This window comes from Falco naumanni, chromosome 7 (assembly GCF_017639655.2).
Source record: "Falco naumanni isolate bFalNau1 chromosome 7, bFalNau1.pat, whole genome shotgun sequence".
NCBI classification, from domain to species: domain Eukaryota; kingdom Metazoa; phylum Chordata; class Aves; order Falconiformes; family Falconidae; genus Falco; species Falco naumanni.
The window spans coordinates 15,005,977-15,025,332 of NC_054060.1; the positions used below are offsets into that span (position 1 = coordinate 15,005,977).

Genomic DNA, 19,356 nt, shown 5'->3' on the forward strand with positions numbered 1-19,356 from the left:
AGGACACGGGCGGCCGCAGCCTCCCCCGGCGCCGCCTCTGAGGAGAGCGGGTCCCGCAGTGCACCTGCCGCCCTCAGGCGCCGCGGGCGACGGCAGCAGCGCGGCCCCGCGCCCCCGTCAGCTCTGGCTGTTCCTTTCACGGTGAAGTCACGGCCCGGCCTGTCGGCGGGTGTGCGGACGGCCGCGGCGGGGGGGGGGGTGTGCGCTGCTGGGCGCTGCTTGGGCCCGCCCGGCTTCCGTCTCAGATGGTCCCGCCCCGCCGCCCTCGCCCCGCTACCGCCCCCCCTCCTCTCCCCGCCCCCGGCCGTGGCGTAGCCGGGCTCGGTTTCCGTGATAGCTGCGAACGGGGCCGGCGCCGCTCAGGGTGTGTGCAGGAACCCGGTGGGGGAAGCGAGCGCTATGGGGGAGGCGGCTCGGACCCTCCGCCGTCCTTATTAGAGCCGCCGCCCAGCCCAGCTGGAGCCATGGACAAAGCCGACAAGGTGCGAGGGGCGGGCTCGGCGCAGAGGAGACCGTAAACAGCTGCGGCGGGAGGGGGTAGCGCCGCCGCGGCGCCGTGGTGAGGGAGGGGGGTGAGCGGCGGGCGGGGGGCGGCGGGGGGCTCCGTCAGACCCGCGGCCGTCAGGCCCGTCCCGTCAGGCGGCGGCCGAGGAGGGGCAGGGCGCGGCCCGCGGCCTGCCGAGGCCGCCCGGGGCTGGGGGGACGGGGCTGGCCGTGGGGGGGGGAGGGCTGCCGTGCCTCCGCGCTGCGGGAGGGCCCTGGTGGGCTCCGGGCAGGGCGCTTTCGGGGCTGGAAGCGGGAGCCCGGCGGGCGCTTGCCGGGCGGGGAGCGCGGCCGCCGTCCCCGCTGCTGGGCGGGAGGCCGGGCGGGGCCTGGGCCCGCTCTCGGAGCCGCTGGGGGCCGTGAGTAGCTCCCGGGTGTCGGCTGAGGGGCGTCAGGCGCCGGGCTGGCCTACTCCCTCCTGCGCCTCCAGGCTTTGTGTGCAGCTTAGGGGGTGATTGCGGTTCGTGGTACTTAATTTAAACCTGCCTGGTCTCCGGGCTGTTACAGGCTTCGTGAGAGCTTTGCGACATGAGATGTGTCGCTCTTGCTGAAATACTGAAATACCAGTATCAGGCTGAAGGTTTCAGTGTTGGGAGGCAACCCATGGTCTCAGCTGGGTTGCCCGGTGAGCAAAGGTTGGGCTTAAGCTCCCTAATGCTACAAGTTGCTGGTTTTTTCTTCAACGTTTAGCATGGCTTTGTCAAGGTGATCAGTTGGCATTATTCCTAAGACCCTTTGAACCATAGGTATGAAGTAGCTTAAGCTGGGACTTAAGGGTTCATATGATTTGTTACGTATATACAGTGAAATGTTTCATCATCAGGAGGTAGTTCTAAAAGATACATCTGAAATTACCATCTGTAACAACTTGATCGTACTTTTAAGCCTCTGTTTCAGTGGAATCTGGTGAAAATTTGTGGATTACTGCTTTTCCGGTAGTTCTTAATTTTGGTAGTTCTAGTGGTGTCTCCAGGGGTTCTAACAGTGGGGTTAATCAATAAAATAACACAAGTTCCTGTAGCAAAGTAGCTACTGAGTAAACAATGCACCTGTAAAGATCTGTTGCTTTTCATTTCGTCCATATGTCTAAAGGAAGTTAGTGAACAGTGTACCTTGTTACACTACGGCTCCCACTGTGTCTGTCTTACTAGCCTTTCTGGTGTGATAATGATTTTAAATTCACTTTTTTGAAACCTGCTTTCATATTTGTTTTCATGTAGAAAACCTGACCTTATTCCGTAGAATTTAATTAGTCAAATCTGTTGTGCTTTTTGCTTTAAAATCTTAGGTTTTGGTGTGCTTGGTCCTGTCCCTGTGTGTCCCCCTTCCCCATCCCCCCCCCCCCCCGGCTTCATCTGTAATTAGTACTGCAGTACACTTGTGAAATATTTATTCCTTGTTGTTTGAGCTCTTTGTTACCGGAGGTTCACACATATGCCCTTATCAAACCATTCTCTTTTTATTTGTTGGAAATAGCTCATGAAAACTGAGGATCATTGTGTTATTGACAGTGTAAAGTGTTAACTCAGTCTGTGTTGTTATCCTAAGTGCAGTATTTCAACTTGGAGGTGCAGTTGAGCTCTTTGAAGCAGGAACCATCTTCTTGTTTATTCTGTTTGTAGTGTATCTGGTCCTGTCGGTTCCTTAGTCACTAGTAAGGCTTCTAGGCAGACAATTAATACCTGATGAGTTTCTAAAAAGATTAAACTATCTTGTTGCTTTTGTCTTCTCATTATACGGTAGCATCTTGATTAGGAGATCCCTAAATGATTTGGGTTTCAACCTTTTGTGCTTTAAGAATTGAATGTAATCTACCAGTGTAGGTGTTTGTAAGGTTGCATCAGTTCTGTGTGTTGTTAAGTCTTTGATTTGGGCTCTTTTCTGCACCTGTATTGGCATGGCATCTGATAAATGAATATTAAAGCATTCATAACAGTAGTTGTCCTCTTCTCCCCTTTCCCCCGGAATGGAATACTCTCTCAGCCAGAATATGGTAACTGTATGTGCTGGTAGGAATAACTACTGTGGAATTAGAATATGAGGGAGCAGGAATATTGTACTGTGGTGAAGTATAGCATTTCAGGAGTAAAGGGAGTTTATAAATACTGTTGATGGGGAATTTATTGGAAAGAGTTTTGTTGTGTTGGCATAGTAAATTAGTATAAGATGTCATGCACCGTGAATATTTGGATGCCTTAACAACAGAAATGGTGACAAGATGTCACTTGTAGAATGCCCTACACGTTTCTGTTACAGTAATTATGGTATGACTTCGGTATAGTTGTTATAATATGCTTAGTGATATTTTTGGAAGCTGACATAGAAGAAAACATAATAAAACTGTTTACAGTTATTTTTATGATAGGACGCATTGTGACTTTTTTAGTGGGTGTGGAAGTTTACTTCTGTCTACACCAGTGCCGAAACTGTTCCTGTTAAAAGCTTTTGGCAGTTAAGTGTGGGTTATTTTCCTATGAGAGAAAACTCAGCACGTGACCTCTGGCACTCTTTCTATTGAAGCTGATTGTGGTAGAAAGCTAAAGAGAAACAACTACACCTCTCAAAGGTACTGCTGTGCTTTGATTTTTCTCAGTGGTGTACATTTGTCTTGCCCAATGATTAAGACATTTGGTTCCATTAGTGCAGTTGAGAAATCAGGTGAAGTTGCAAAATCAGTGACCTGTGTTTTGTATTAGTATTGCTTAAAGACAGCCTGTTCTGCTCCCCTCTACAATTCCTGACCATTCAACAGTTGGCTTGATAATGTGCTTGCCATAGAAGTAGGTCTAGATCAGTGCTTTTGTGCTCTTTATCCTATCTAATTTTCTTCAGTGTTTCTTACCTGTAGCAGAATTTTCAACTGAGGCAAACTGGAAAAGGTCCATTTTCCTGTGCTGCATGTTTTGCATGTTACTTTGTCTTGAACCTGGAAAATGTGGAAGAATTTTTTTTGTGAGAGTTTTGTATTACCATGTTATAGAATATATTCTCCAGTTAATTTAAATGTTACTGATATGATATATATGAAGATCTTAACTTTTTGGCCACAAATTTTTGTCATTGACTAGTTGTGGAGATGAGGAAGCTGGTTTACATGAATGGTTTGTATTAATACTTAATACTTGAATGTCTTGTAACGTATGTACTACTACTACACGTTGATCGTGTGAGTTTAGAAGTTTGTATGTACTGTTCAATGCTGTAAACCAGATAAGTGAAGAGGGTCCTGTTGGTAGCTTTTTTTATCTTTGGGCAAGCTTTGTAACTGTAAATATTACATTTTGTTTGCCCCCCTTTTTTCTAGCATACTCTGGGTTTGAGTTTAAACATACCAACTTCTCATGTTGTGCCACTTGCTCATTTTCTACATATAAGTAAAAAAATGTAATACTTAGCTTTGTTATGTGTTGAACATGGTACTCTATTCTGTGAAAGGGAAGAGAAATATGCATGGCTCCCTTATTATGAGCTGAGGGAAAAGGGAAAGATTGACTTCATAGTGTTGCATTGAAATTACTGTGTTTAATCTAAATAGGGAGGATTAAATTTTGTGCTTTGTTCAATGGCCTGCTGCTGGTGCTTCCAGTTGGACTGCATATTTACCATTCCTGAAGTATCTGCCACTTAGAAGCAACTAATTATAGAAACAATGACTTCCATATTTGTAAAGTTTCTCTTAAAATAGATGGAAAGTGACCTGTCTTACTACTAAAATGAGTTTTAAATTCTGAAATCCAAAATTCAGAAGCAGAATTGTTTTGTTTAAAAATAAAAATTGAGCTATGTTTTTGTCTTAACATTTGTGATGAGACTTGTTTCCAGACTTTGAGACAGTAAACCAGCTGATTTTATTATAGTCTTCTGAAATGTGGCATCTGTGTCTATTTTCTCACCCTGTAAATGGTAAGATTGCTATCCAAGCTCTTCTAAGAGAGCATGACAGAGATCCTATTTAATGGAAAATGCTGAATGACATTAAGCTACAATGATCAAAAACTTCTCTAAGATTAAACATACAGTGCTATAACTATAGGACAAAGTTTACCAGTCTGTTCCTGCTTGTGTCATCTTCTGTCTTTGCAGCTGTTGATGACTACAGTAGCTTTTATATAGGAAACAAAGGATCGCTTCAGTATATATGCTGTCTTGAAAGAGTTGTAATTGTTGGACTGAAATATGTAATGAGCTACTGCAAAACGTTTTGTAAATTGAAACTCGGGATATCTACAAAAGAGACTTCTGTATAAATCTTGGGTTTCTTCTGAAGGGGTGTGCTTCCATTAATAAGCAACTGATTGAAAATCTGATGTTTCAGCATGACTTGAAATTTATACTTAGAATCAATTTTGGTTATCAAAGGTCAATTTCAGTAAATCTTTTTTTAGCCCTGTGATCTGAAAGGTTGAGCTAACATGAAAAAGCTATACTCAAAAATAATTTTATATTTGGTCTTATGTTATTTGCAATACTTGCCTTTATATTGCCTGATCAAAAACACATACTACTTTAACTATTAGGATCTGACTCTGCATTTACTGATGTCAATGGCAGTGGCAAACAGTTGATTTTTTTAGTGGATGCAGGCTAGAATAAACCTCAATACTGTGACAGCGATTACAGTGTAAATTAGTATCCCAAGTCCTCTGTTGTAAGGATTAGGAAAAGGGTAGAAACCTTCCCCCAAATCCTTTAGTGTTTGACAAATTTTTCTTGTCTAATTATTTTTGCTTATTTGTGATTATAAACCAATGGCATGATCAGTCATGTTAGTTCTGTTCACTTGCACTTGCCACTCCATTTGTACTTTGTGGATGAAATCTTGGAGAAATTGCATTCGTAATATCTGCATGCACTTTGTTTTATGTGCTTAGTATTTGCTTCTGAAACAAAATACTATTAAAAAAAGGTTCTTATCTCTTATTCTGGAGTTTACTTCAATTGTCACTGGTTGCATTTTCCCCTGAGTCTTAAGCATGTCAGCATGGTATTTGGGGGGAAAAAAACAAACAACAATAACAACAAACTATTTGGCATTATTATTTCTGTATCTGGCTTAAGACACAGAGTTAACCTGTTAAAAGGAATAGGAAGTGTCAGTTGGAGATACTTTTTGCTTGTCCAGTGTAATGAGAAATTAGCAGCAGCACCTTAATACTGAATTAGTTAGTGTGGTTTTTTTGCTTTCTCTTCTTACACTAATGCTTACCTTAGAATATCAAGGGAATATTATTTTTGTTGTTTTGACAACATATTGGGAGCCAGGAGACCTAAAATGCCAGGAGTTATTTTGCTGTCTGTCTCCACCAGCCTTCCTTCCTAGTGGAGAAAACCAGAGTCCTAAAAAATATGCTTAGATAACTTTGGGCAAATTATTTAACATTGTTTTGTTTCACTTGCATGTCAAGTGAAACCACTAGCCATCTGTGAAATGTACTGAAACTGGATAATCACATTAGAGAGTTAATTCTGTTTATGGTTTGGTTAGCAGTCTGACCTGACTTAGTACACTAGTTTCTCCTTTTTGTTTAAGTTTAATGATGTTTACTGTCCCCATCTGAAGACACATCCTATGCAGAAAGGAACTTTGAAGTATTTTAGACAGACTGGTAAAATACTATAAGGAAGCAATATTTTTTTGTTGGTCATACACTTGAGCTGTCTGTCTGTTTTTCACCCTGAGGTGGAAATAGGGCCTTGTTATCTAATGAGATGTATCAGTTGTGCTGAGGATTGCTTGTATTATGCTTGCAGAATGATTTTGAAATGTGAATTAAGGTGTTTACATTTTCAGTTGCTGTTCTGCTGAGTTGGCAGATAGAGATAGATGTGGATATGTATATATATATATAGCGCCTACAGAACAAAATGCGAAATTGAAACCCAGAGATTTTCCCTAAATTATTATTTTTTCTGAAACAAGTTTCTTGAAATTGTTTAAAAACCCCACAACAAAACCTTCGCGAATGAAACCTACCTGTAGGTACACATCAAACTGCACAAGAAAGGTTTCTAAAATGCAATTTTCATTCCTTTAAGTAACAGATACTATTAAAGTTCTGGAGGTGAAAAAAGAAATTAACTTTCAAATTACACCTGTATGTGTTTATGATTACAGGATATGCTGTATTGCTTTTACCGCTATAGGTAAGCTAAATAAGTTATGAGCTGTACAGAAAATGGTAATTAAATATATCAGCCAGTTGTTCTACTTTAGCAATAGTTAATCATAATCTGTATAAGAGACTGGGCAGCAGGAAAGGAGACATTAAAGTTGTCCTAGTTTGGGCATCTCGGAGTTGTTTGAACCTGGTAAAATCAAGCAGAATAATTCAAATGGAACTTCTCTAAACTTGTCAAATAAGTTGTGGTGGTGGGTTTTTGTAATAAATGTTTTTAAAAGCCCCAAAATCTAGAAGATTTTTACTGGAAAGATTTAAATCAAATTTTTATCAAAATACTTGGATGGAGAAGGAAGGTAGGGATTATCTTCAGAAATTGACTTGAGATGCTTTGCTGTGGCACCCTTGCTGATGGCAGTCATTCAGCTCCTGCTTTGATTGGTTTTATCTCCTTTTTTTGATATTTCATGGGAAGCTGTTCTCTACTTGTAATGATGATATGATACAATATCACAAATCATTCTAATGACACCATTCTGCAAGTAACTTGCCATTAAGAAATGATTTTTATTTACACAGGGATCTCCCAAAGTAATATAGGGAAAGCCCTTTGAAATGGGAAATCTTGTCCCAGCCTGAATCACAAACGTTTTGACTGTTTTCTGTGCTGGTACTAGAGTGGTTTATAATTAGTACCTTGGCTAAAGTTCACTTGACATGTTGTTGGGAGATGAATGATAGTTGGAAAGTTTTCAGTGCTTCGTTAAGAATACGGTGTTTGTAAAGCACTTGTCCTAGTTTTACCGTTGAATATTCTGTGGATGAGACAGCCTTAGTGTGTTCCTTGAACATTTATGTCATCTAGTTTTGTAGGCCAGCCCACAACTGAATCTATTCTTAAGCAAATATTTTTGCCTGGCACTCTTGAAATAGCATGAAACCCCCCCTCTTAGTTTCCAGGGAGGGGTATCAGTGTTGGTATTTCTGTTACTCATTATGAGTTCGCTGTATGTAAGCACTTGACAATTTTTTTTATTTTTTTTAAATGCAAAGTGTTTATCCTCATGGTGCTGGTGTTGGGGAAAATGCCTTGGAGTTTTGCAGCGGGGTAGGTGAGTCACCCGGTGGCTGAGGGATGTGCCAGAGGTCAGGGAGGAAGCTCTGGGTAGAACAGGGTGTTTGATTTGCGTTGGACAAGGTCGGTGCTGCTGCAGCTGCACCACAGCTTTTCCTCTGAAGGTGACTTCAGGAGTTGAAAGAGTCAATGTAGACGGAAGGAACGTTTGCCTATACCTAATAATCAAGAAACACAATTAATATAGAGGTAGTTGTTTTACTGTAATGTAAACCTTGCTGCACAGCAGGCAGCAATGCTTCTATATTGGTGCTTATAGCCATAAGCATTTTCAGAATATACACTGTATTCTTGTCAAAAAAAGTGGTTATTAAGGAATCTTGTAATTTGCCGAGACGTACTTCCCCCCCTTCCACTTTTATCTTTTAATTTCTTTAATGTTTTTGTTTTCCTTTCTTGATTGCTGCTAAAACCTCATGTCCCTTACACTAGTGTTACCTGTAAATGACTAATGTTCTTACTAAAAAAGCATATAAAAGCATAGACTCGTTTTGTTGGAAGGGGTATTTCCTCTTTCCCAGCACACTTTGACAAGTCCAAGGACAGAGAAGCTTCTCAAGAAATGGGTAAAAATAATTGTGGACTCTATACTCCGCAATTTTTGCCTTTTTTCACCCATTTTGTGTAACTTTTTTTAATGTTCTGTTCAATTATAAACAAGCTTTGGTCACTGTGGCTTGCAGAATGTTCTACCATCAACGTTGTTACGGATGTAACTTTGATCTCAAAGTTAATACTTGCAGACATCCTGCAAATAAGGATCTGCTATCCTAAACAGTGTTTCACTTAGAAAGCTTCCTTCTGTGTTTATAAAGTTTTTCAGTGATGTGCATGGTATTTGGGAAAAGTGAGTCATGTTTAAGTAGAAATTAGTTGGAGAACTGATGTTTACAGGAAATGGCTAATGGTGAAAATTGAGCTAATGCTGCAGCTAATACTGCATAAAATCTCAAAGTATGAATTAGCAAATCTGATAATAGGTAAAAAAAAAAGCAGCAGATACTTTTTACTAACGCTTTTTGTCAAAGAAGTTTAATTCCACTTGTACAAGTCATCCAAATGCCTGTTACAGAATGACTGTCTTCGCAATAACTTAGTTTGAATGTTGTATTTGGAGTTGTAAAGAATGGGTTGAACAAAACTTTTGGTTTAATTTTTGAAATTGGCAGGGAATTCTAGTATTACAATCATCAATAATATGTACTGAAAATACTTCTGTATTATAAAAATATAATGCGTCAGTCACTGGTAGTTATGATGATGTAATAGTGACTATTATAGTTAAATGAAAGTTAGGGAGCTTTTACAGTCTCAACCATGTGGTTTTTTTCCTGTCCTCCTTCCAAAAGTACCTGATGGCAAAGTGCTTAAATACTAGCTGGTTTTCAACTTGTTTGGTGAATTACAGTGTAACTCATGGTCTTGGTAATTTCCTTGATGATGATTCTACCTTTTGCTCAGTAATTAGATTTTCTGTATGTAAGTGTGTTGGACTAACTAAACAAAGATCCAATGCTCTGCATGAGTGGGGCTTGACCTCCTTTTTCTAGTTCAGTCTGATATTTCCTGAGTAGGTACCTTAATGTAAAAGCATTTCTTACCCACTGGGACAACAGTATCTCTCAAAACATCTTTGGACTGGCCCCTCCCACCTCCTCTGCCCCCATGCTGCTAAACAAATATGGGATCTTAATTAAAAAAAAGAATGCTGGGGACTTCTAAAAATATAGATTCAGGTATTGGACAGTAAGGCTGTCTCTGGATGGAGTGTGGGTTTGACGCAGAGTGAGGACGTGGGCTAAGAAGTGTGTGGTAGATGCAGGACTACTTGCCATCGTATTTTCAGAGCTCCCATTGTTTAAATGTTCCTGCTCATGTGGTCGTTTTGCAGGTAGTGGCAAGGATATAAGCCTGTCCTCAGCACATCAAACCTTTATGCTCTTCTATTTGTAAAATAAGAGCATGTACTCACGTGTGTTGCCCTTGGAATTCTTTCTCAGACAATGGAAGGAAAAGTTTCTAGAGTCCTTGCCTGCATTAGAGAGAATCTTCTTAGAAACTGGTACTCTGTGAGATACTAGTGTGAGACAAGTATAATTAAGCTGAAATCTTTGTACAAAAAAAGACGCTTTTTGGCTGAATGTAACTTCTAGTGGAGTATAGAATTTAAGGGTACTTCGGATGTGCAGTTGTCTTATTGAATAAAGCATTTTCCATTGTTTTAAGATCCAGTTATTCCATACAAGACCAAAAGTATGGGTAAAAACACCTTATAAGGTGTTGAGGATACCTTCAGGATTGGAGGCGATACTTTTCTCTGAAAGCACAGTTTAAAAGTTATTTCTAAGCAGTCTTTAATGCCACATTCATGGCAAAATTTAACCATAGTCTTAAAACTTTAACATATTTTAAAGTTGTGCAAATGGAATGTGTGTGGGGTTCTCTGATATACCATCTATTTCAGTAGTAAACCTATAGTTTTATAGCTGGAAGATCTTTTTTAATTGCCTAGGAACATGGTCAATTTTGTAGAGCAGGCCAGGCATTTCTGCATTTTCCATATGTTGGTTTCTCTTCTGAAAGCCTACACAACTGTGCTCCACCTACAGTGCTAATTTGATTTCTTTCTGTGTTCAGACTAGTATATCCTCTGCAAGATCTGAACTTCAGTCCCTTTAAAATTAATTAGTGCTTGTATTGCACTTTGAAAATGTAAAGGTTAATACAAGTGCTAAATGCTGATGATCTTTATTACACCCTGTATTGATTGGAAGGATGTAATAATAAGCACTTGCCAACTGTTTTCTGCCTCTTTTGGTTTACTGTAGAAGTCTTGTACATTTGTCATCAGTTTGCCTGCTATTTGTGGTAATTACCATACAACTTTATGAATCTAAGTTTTCCCAAACAATTTATGATCATATTTAATGAAGACATTTTTCCTTTTCTTTTTCTTAAGAATGTCAAGTTGTCAGCTGAAGTAGAACCATTTATTCCTCAGAAGAAGGGTCCAGAAACTTTAATGATCCCAATGGCGCTTCCTAACGACAGTGGAGGAATTAATGGCATGGAACCAGCTTCTATCCCTAGCTACCTGATCACTTGCTATCCATTTGTACAGGAAAACCAATCCAATAGGTAATAATTGGTTGTGGTCTTCATAGAAGATGATCTATTTTAAAATGGGTTTAAACTTTTGGTAGTCAGTGACTGTTGGCTGTATATTCATTTTGTTCACCATATTTGTTCTTACAACCTTCATGGGTGAGGATGAAGTTTTTCTGTCCCCAATCGTTTTTTATTTCCTTCCTTCTTTTCCTCTACTTTTCTCTATTCATATTCTTTGCTGCTTTTCTTTCACTGGCTACAGAGATCTGGTACAAATCCCTCAAAGTCACCTGCTGTGCTCTTGCATCTTCCAGAGCAGTCAAGAGGTCTGTGTCTGAATCTCTGATGCTGAAGCAAGGTTCCAGGTGTTCACCTTGGATCTTGCCATGGCAGAGCAGTATGCAGCTGACACTTGTATTGGGTGTAGCTGTATCCAGTTCTCTTTATGTAACTGGTTGTAATACATGGACTTTAGGAACTCTGTATTCTAGCCCAAATGCATTGTTCACCGAATGCACAGCTTCAGTGTTGATTATTTTGTATTGAAGGCATAAATAATAATCGCTGTTTGGTTTTGAAAAACATACTGAGTTTTTGCTTAGTACAGCGCTTCAGTGCTCCTTCACTTAAATAGGTAAGAACAAAAATAATCCTTCAGCAACTGCCTGCTACAGGTCTGTAAAATTATCCTGCAGCATCTTTCCTTTTCCTGTTCTCATTCTGTAATACTCAGGCATCTGCATTTTCCATGTAGATGGTTTCCTGGTCTCTTGTGGGTTTGAAGAGAATTGGATTCATAGTTTCCAAGGGGGTCACCTTGTAGTGTGTTATTTTATAAATAAACACAGGAGGAAGTCTCCATGCTTGGTTTCAGTGTAAGTTTTTTAAATGCCTGTTTTCACATGTGCTTCTTAAGGCCTGCTTTTTCATAGACATTTTGAACAAGGGTGAGTTGGCAACTTAGTGGACTCAAGTACCTGGCCCTGAGTTAGCTAATGAATGTCACTGTTCCATGTGTCTGCTATCATACCTTGTGTAAGCTTAGGTATCTACTTGGGTTGTATGTGTTTTTAAAAAACAATGAAATTGTTGTGGGTCCAAAATACCTTTCAAAGGAAATCTTGCGCTTTATTTGTAAGTTTAATATTAAAATTCAGTGTTTATACAAATACAAGATCAACAAAGATACTTATTTTGCACTTGAATGTGATATGAGCTTGTGAATAATTTAATTGGCATCTCTAAGAAAGTCCAGACAAATTTAAGTTCAGTTATTAAAAGCTAGGAGCTCATGAAACTAATGAGTTATTTGTTTGGTGGTTGTTGGGGTTTTTTTGAGAGGGTGTTAGAAACCTGAATTACCTTGGGAGGGGCAAAACTTACTGAAAAGTTTTCTTTCCCTTTGATTCTTACAGACAGTTTCCGTTATATAACAATGACATCAGATGGCAGCAACCCAACCCAAATCCTGCAGGACCATACCTTGCTTATCCTATAATATCTGCACAACCACCTGTTTCTACAGAATATACGTATTATCAGCTGATGCCAGCACCATGTGCTCAGGTCATGGGTTTCTATCATCCTTTCCCTGCCCCCTATTCTGCACCCTTCCAAACAGCAAATGCTGTAAATACAGTTACTACAGAATGCACTGAGCGTCCCAACCCATCGGGCCAGGTTTTTCCATTATCCAGTCAGCGGAGCAGAAGCAGTAACAGGGGACCTGTCATACAAAAAGTAAGTTTGCTTCTTAATAGGGTAGGTAGGACTGTATAGAAAAATATCTTTGTGCAGGAAGCATGCATCTCATTTGAGCAAGAACAGGTATGTCAGTGGAAAGGTGGGCAGAAAAGGTGTTAATGAGAGAGCAGCAAAACTGTCTTACAGAGATACTTGGTGAGTTTATAAAACCTGCAAGTGTTACATGGGAAACTCCCTTCCACTGCCTCTCTGCTAGTTTGATTTGAGCTTAAAATTAGTTCCTTAGAAAAAAACAAGTATACCCATACTCTATCCTCTTTTGATACTTTGACATCATAACAAACAGTTCATGCAGAAAATACTGCGAAGAGGTTAATAAATCGAGTATTTTAATGAATATTTCTCTTAATCTCTAGTCTTTAAACATGTGGCTTCTGTAGAGAGCACTAGAACTTTCAATTGCTTTGTTTGATTACAGCTATGAAGTAAAATTGTATGACTTTTGTGTGTGTGTGGCTAATATTTTAAAACAGCAACAGCAGTTACAGATGCACATAAAAAATAAACGTCCTCCAGTGAAAAATGTCGCCACTCAAAAGGAGACTAGTTCATCAGGTCCTGAGAACAGATCAAAGATTGTTTTGTTGGTTGATGCATCACAGCAAACAGGTAACTTATTTCCCATCTTCTGGGCATATGAATTAACATGAACTATGTGTCAGTTGCCATCTTTCCTAAAAGAAGGTGGACCTGGTTTAGATGTGGCTTTTAAGAGAAATCTTTGCTGATAAGAAAGATAATGAAGAAAAGCTGCCGATGGCTGCAGAGACCCACTCAGAATGTCATATTATAATGTTGCAACAATATCGTATTCCTGCAGAGATTTTGCCACTGTCAAAAACAGACTCTTCTTGAAGGAGTTTATTAATAGTCGGACCTAGACATAACTTGTTCAAATTCAATGCCATTTTAAATTTTATTAAAAGGAATTTGTCACCTGCAAAGACTTTGGCTTTTTCCATTTGTTTTTATGATGTGTGGTTTTCTCATGTCTTAATGATTGCTGCACAAGTAATTATTTTTATCTTTTTTTCTTGCAGACTTTCCTTCAGATATAGCTAATAAATCACTTTCTGAAAGCGCCTCTACAATGCTTTGGAAATCAAAAGGCAGGCGCAGAAGAACTTCTCACCCTGCTGCAGAGTCTTCTAGTGAACAAGGTGCAAGTGAAGCAGACATTGACAGTGACAGCGGCTATTGTAGTCCTAAGCATGGCAATAACCAGGCTGCAGCCATGACTTCAAGAAATACAGATTCTTGTGCAATGAATGTATGTAAATGTAACCGAGTCACTTAACTATATATGGTTCCTAAAGGCTAATAAAAATTACTAAAAAAAAATCCTTTTTCTTTCCTTTTCAGGTTGTAGACCCATCGATAAATACAAGTAAGCACTGTCTTAGCTGGTGAGCTGTTCACAATTTGGCTGGGTCACTTTCATATTTTTACTTTTACCTTTTGCTGGGAACCATCTCTTGATCTACTTTCAGCATGCTACTCTAACTGATCAGATACTTCTGAAGATACATTTTTACTGTGATTCCTACCACCCCCACCAAAACGCCCATTACTTGTTGAATGAACAAGTAGAAGTAGCTATTGCTAATGATTTATCAAGAGCTGCCTTTCTTTAAAGGATTAAAAAAAGACTCCAATGGAAGCATTCAGACAAAGCTGCGTTTCTCTTTTGATCCTCAAGCTTCGTTAACCTGTTGGACTGCAGTTCTTACATGGGTAGTAGTAGAGCAAGAGAGTTCTCATCCTCTGTTTGAGAAGTACTGATACTTTTTTAGAAGCTTTAAAGTACTGTAATGTGAATAAATATTTTGATTATGTAGTGTGGGGTAGTGTTAGTGGCTATTACTTGTGACTGAACCAAAATGGATATGGGTGTGAAACTGAGATTTCCTTTATCTGACTGCTTCCTGAATGATCACTTGTTGGCAGTCTGAATGTCTGTCATCTGACTTTTCCATAAAGGCAATTCTCTTAATGTCTAGAAATAGCTATAGAAGTAAACGTTGTCAGAGGAGAGCTGGATTTTCTCAGAGAAGTATATTTGTATCAAAATTGTGTTCCTGGTTCTGCTGGCATGTGTGTTGTTATGATGTGTTCTGTCATACTAATTCATTTTTTCATAGATGGCATTTCTCTTTCAGCTGGTATAGGTTGGGCTAATGTAAATTCCCAGGCAACGCAAAAAAAACCTTGGATTGAAAAAACTCAGACGTTTTCTAGAGGTGGAAGACAAGCTGAGCAAAGAAATAGTTCACAGGTATGTTAGTAATGGTTCTAAATTTAAATATTTTGTTTTTCTTGTAATGTGAAAATAAGGAATTCTAAATGGATTGATAATTAACATAGTAAAAATGGTGAATGAAAACTGTAGAAACTCAAGAGTTCTGCTGCACATCTTACCTTGTATGTTTCTTGAGCTAGAGCTATACCAGATGTGCACGTATATATTCATATTCATGTACTTGGCAATCTTCTGCCTGTAGCCTGTTCTTTATATGTATCTTCCTAGGAAGAACATTGCATATATAAAGTAACTGGTGAAATGAAGACGGTGTGGGTATAGAAAAGTTAGTTCAGTTTTTGACCCATTCGTGCTTCAGAATAAAAAAAAACCTCAAACTTTCTAAAGAAAGATTCTGATGTGATGCTGAACTAGAATCCTGTCTTCTCACACCTGTTTTCTTTGAAACTTTCTTTTTTAAGATTTATATTAGCATACCATATTGCAACCATTTTTATTAAGTGAATTAAATTTTTTATGCAAAAATGTGAAGAATATGTTTCTGTGAAACTTAAGTGGGATGGGATTTTTGTGAGTATGTGAGGAAAATGTGGCCTTCCTAGTTTGGATAGACTGGTTTTATTGTGGGGGGAGGGGTACCGAGCAGGACAGAGAAGGCTGAAACATCTGCCTTTGCTTAAATGTAGGTTTTGCTTGAATTCAGTTATTGCATACAAGAATAGCTGAGCTTGAAGTGGGAACTTTATCGTAGACGTGCCTGTATGCACAAATATATGTAAGCTAGCTTGGCCTGTTTAGGTTTTTTTAGATGGAACTGTTAATCTGTCTTGAATCTTCCCATTTTTGGTACCTGTGGGTTTATTATATAAAGAAGCTCGTTGATGCTTGTATCTGGCAGTGTAGCAGTTCTGAATCTTTTTATAACCGTAGTAAAATCTGAGGCTTTTAGAAGCCACTATTTGTGGTTTATGGCACTGGGAGAGTAGGAAGAACCAGAATTCCTTTCATCCAGTCCCAGTTTAGACTCTAAATTGGGAAGATTTTGTAGATGCTTAAAAACAAAGCTGGCGCAAAGAGTTTTAAATGAGATTTCCTCAGCCAAATTCACTGTCCCTTAAGGCAGAATTGTCCTAGAAACTATTTTTTTTTGAAAATAAATATGTACCAGGTCTAGTAGGAAGTTTTCTTGAGAAATACATTAGTATGAGAGATGAGGAATTTCAGATTCAGATCATGCTTTGCTTTCAGCCAACCAGTCTTGCACGTGGGTTTCCATCAATCTTTCACATAATAAACAGAAGAACGCTTATACCACTGTACTGAGGTCTCTGGTTCTTAGAGAACTGTGTGTCTGTGCACAGTCATAAAACACATGTTGAAAAGGCAACAATTGCACGCAGAACAATTATGTGGCGGGAGAAAGTTTGTTTGATTTATCGTAGTTACAGACAGTTCCTCACGTTTCATGTCTGACTTACATAGTCACCAGCAACTCTTTACTTCCTTCATGTTTGTCCAAAAAGACCCTATTTATTTTATAATAAAAACTTGGATTTAAACATATAGAGATGTGGCATTTGGCTTGAGGTGGGTAGGGGTGATTATCTACAGATACTCTGTGTAGAATAATCTTGTGCAGGTTTTATAAAAAAACTAAACCAACCAAAAAAACTCCCAAAACAAAAAACCTCCACAAAAAAAACCTCAAAACACCAAAGCACAGCTTATTAAATCTAATTCCGTAAAAAGTGTACCTTCTTAATTGCTAGTGAGTATACATAAGAATGGCTTGCATGTGTGTATATGCATCTTGGAAAAATCAAAATGGCAAAATGCCAATGACGTTAATTATTTTGCAGTCCGGTTTCAGGTGCAGAGACCACAGCACATCTTCAGAAAGAAGGCAGAATTTGCAGAAACGACTTGAAAAACCTCCAACTACAAACCAGACAAGCAGAACAGAGCAGAGCCCTGAACCTCTGTATTTTGAGGTAGTGTTGTATAAAAACTGTTTCTGCATTGTCATCAAATAAGTGATGTTCTCAACAGGGGGAAGTTGCAAAACATCTTGACTGGAAGAGGTGTACAATACAGTGCGCTAATGTAGTTATATGATGCTTTCATCATGTACGTACAGAGACTTGTATTTGAGTGTTGTGGAAAGTGTAAGAATTCAGAACTCTGTGATTTACAGATCAGCAACTTTCACTTAACTCTTTCTGTTCACTTGCAAATAAAAATTCCTGTGTTCTGTGGTTTGTCTTTCTTCCTCCCCTAATTGGAATTGGATTTCTCTTGTACAAAACATTATTAAATATTTCTTTTTTTGAGAAAGGTTATTTGGATACAAAAATGCTTTGTTAATTTTTCATCTTTTTCTGGTTTTGTCACTTCTAAGCCTTTCTAGCTTATGTGGGACTTCAGGATTCAGTTTGTTCTTCTAGCTTCAGCCATTTCAATTGCTTGACATGTGACTTGTTTCCATTCTCTTAATTTCTAATTTGTGTGTTTAGGATGAAGATGAATTTCCAGAGCTAAATAGTGACAATGGCAGCAGCAAAAGCAGTAACATCCAGCAAAAGATTGCACCCAAAGTAGTAAGTACTTTCTGTTGCAAAACATTTTTACGTTGTTTTGAGACTACTTGATTTATGTAACTTTTTATGAAACTCTGCCACAATACTTACCCTAAGAAATCACAATCACTACATTGTATCTGCATTACCAATTTTGGATGCCAATTAACATAAGTGTTGCAGAGAACCATCTTAAAGATGGCTGGATTTTTGTGTGCTAATTGGATTGTTAACAGTGAGACTGTAAGATACATACAATAGACACTTAATATCATAGAATATCCCAAGTTGAAAGGGACCCATAAGAATCATCGAGTGTAACTCAACTTCTTCATCACAATGATGGTTTTTCATGAGTTTTCAACTTTTTGAAGTTGCATGTTAAATTTTGGGTGAACAGCAGATGCCATAGGATTTTTGAGATTACAATTAGTTTTGAGGATTATCAGGCTTTCTTTGTATTAATACTTAAACTAAATTCTGGTGGTTATTTTAGACTCAGAGCACACATTCAGACTGATGCTTTGATGCAGATACTTCTTGTCAAATCTGCACATATGTAATAATACTGTCAATTTTTTGAAATACCTAGTTTTTGTAGTTTATTCTGAAATGAAAATTGACTAAACTTTACATGGGCTGAAGAAACAGTTGTTGGAAAGATGTTCCTTTAATACCTGATCTAATTCAAATATTTTGTTGCAGAATTATACATGTATATAATCTAATCTAATCGGGTGCTTTCCAGGAGGGTCAAGTCCTATATGAAATCTTTACAGGGTGGAGAATTCCCTTATTTAGCAATCAGAGTGGAAAATCTTCTAAAGGCATAATTGGAAATAAATATAATTTCCACATACACAAATGAAATATACATAAGTTTCTAGTTTTATTAACTTACTGATTCATCTAGCTGTAGCTGTACTTGATTAGGATGTCATACTGATGACCAAAGCCATGGTTCACTTGGTTTCTGTAGTGCCACATTTCCTATGGTCTTGAGAGAAAGGCCTTTAATTGTAGGGTGTTTTTTGTTTCATTTAAAATCCTAGTTGGATGACTTACCAGAGAATTCTCCAATCAATATAGTCCAAACTCCAATTCCCATTACAACCTCTGTACCAAAGCGTGCAAAAAGTCAGAAGAAGAAGGCCTTGGCAGCAGCACTTGCGACAGCTCAAGAGTATTCAGAGATAAGCATGGAACAGAAAAAACTTCAGGTGTGTAACACCATATCCCTTCCTGCCCCCTCCCTGTCTGCCCCCAGTAGTTCGTAAAGAGGAGTATCAGTTGGCTGTTGCTCCTTTTTATTCTATAATAGCAAGAATCTCTTCGTAAAGAATGTTTTGCAGGCACTATTTCTTTTTATTTATCAGCATGTGATACTCATGTTACAGGAGGCTTTATCAAAAGCGGCTGGAAAGAAGAGCAAGACCCCTGTTCAGTTGGACTTGGGTGACATGTTAGCAGCTCTTGAAAAGCAGCAGCAAGCAATGAAAGCTCGTCAGATCACCAACACCAGGCCCCTCTCATACACAGGTATTTCTAGTCTGCTTGACTATTGCTAAATGCATTTTGTGAGGATATAAATGTGATGGATCTGAGCATCTTAAATACCAAGCTTTAGTTTTTCCATATAAACATAATAAAAACCTGGGAAGGCTTTCTTAATGCTTTTCTTGAAAAACTCCCCTGTGCTATCTTCTTCTGAGCCGCAGTATGCGGTGGTGAAGGTCCTTGTAGAACTGAGGACAAACTTCTCTAAAAAAAACTACTATTCAAAACTCGGGATTTATGTCTTGAGAGTAATTCAGTGCTGAAATGGATATGTGGGAAAAAACTGTACTGGAG

The 19,356-nt window shown here is 38.9% G+C and overlaps 1 protein-coding gene across 1 annotated transcript in view; it reads left to right on the forward strand.

Moving 5' to 3' along the window:
- Positions 1–291: 291 nt before the first annotated feature.
- SECISBP2L (SECIS binding protein 2 like) overlaps positions 292–19,356 on the forward strand; it is a 30,796-nt gene continuing 11,731 nt past the window's right edge. The window contains exons 1-11 of the mRNA XM_040600856.1: positions 292–482; positions 10,757–10,935; positions 12,321–12,645; positions 13,143–13,278; positions 13,710–13,939; positions 14,032–14,056; positions 14,829–14,944; positions 16,789–16,920; positions 17,443–17,526; positions 18,558–18,725; positions 18,903–19,044. Of these exons, the coding sequence (XP_040456790.1) occupies positions 465–482; positions 10,757–10,935; positions 12,321–12,645; positions 13,143–13,278; positions 13,710–13,939; positions 14,032–14,056; positions 14,829–14,944; positions 16,789–16,920; positions 17,443–17,526; positions 18,558–18,725; positions 18,903–19,044 (1,555 nt within the window). The 5' untranslated portion in view covers positions 292–464. The remainder of the gene's footprint in view (positions 483–10,756; positions 10,936–12,320; positions 12,646–13,142; positions 13,279–13,709; positions 13,940–14,031; positions 14,057–14,828; positions 14,945–16,788; positions 16,921–17,442; positions 17,527–18,557; positions 18,726–18,902; positions 19,045–19,356) is intronic.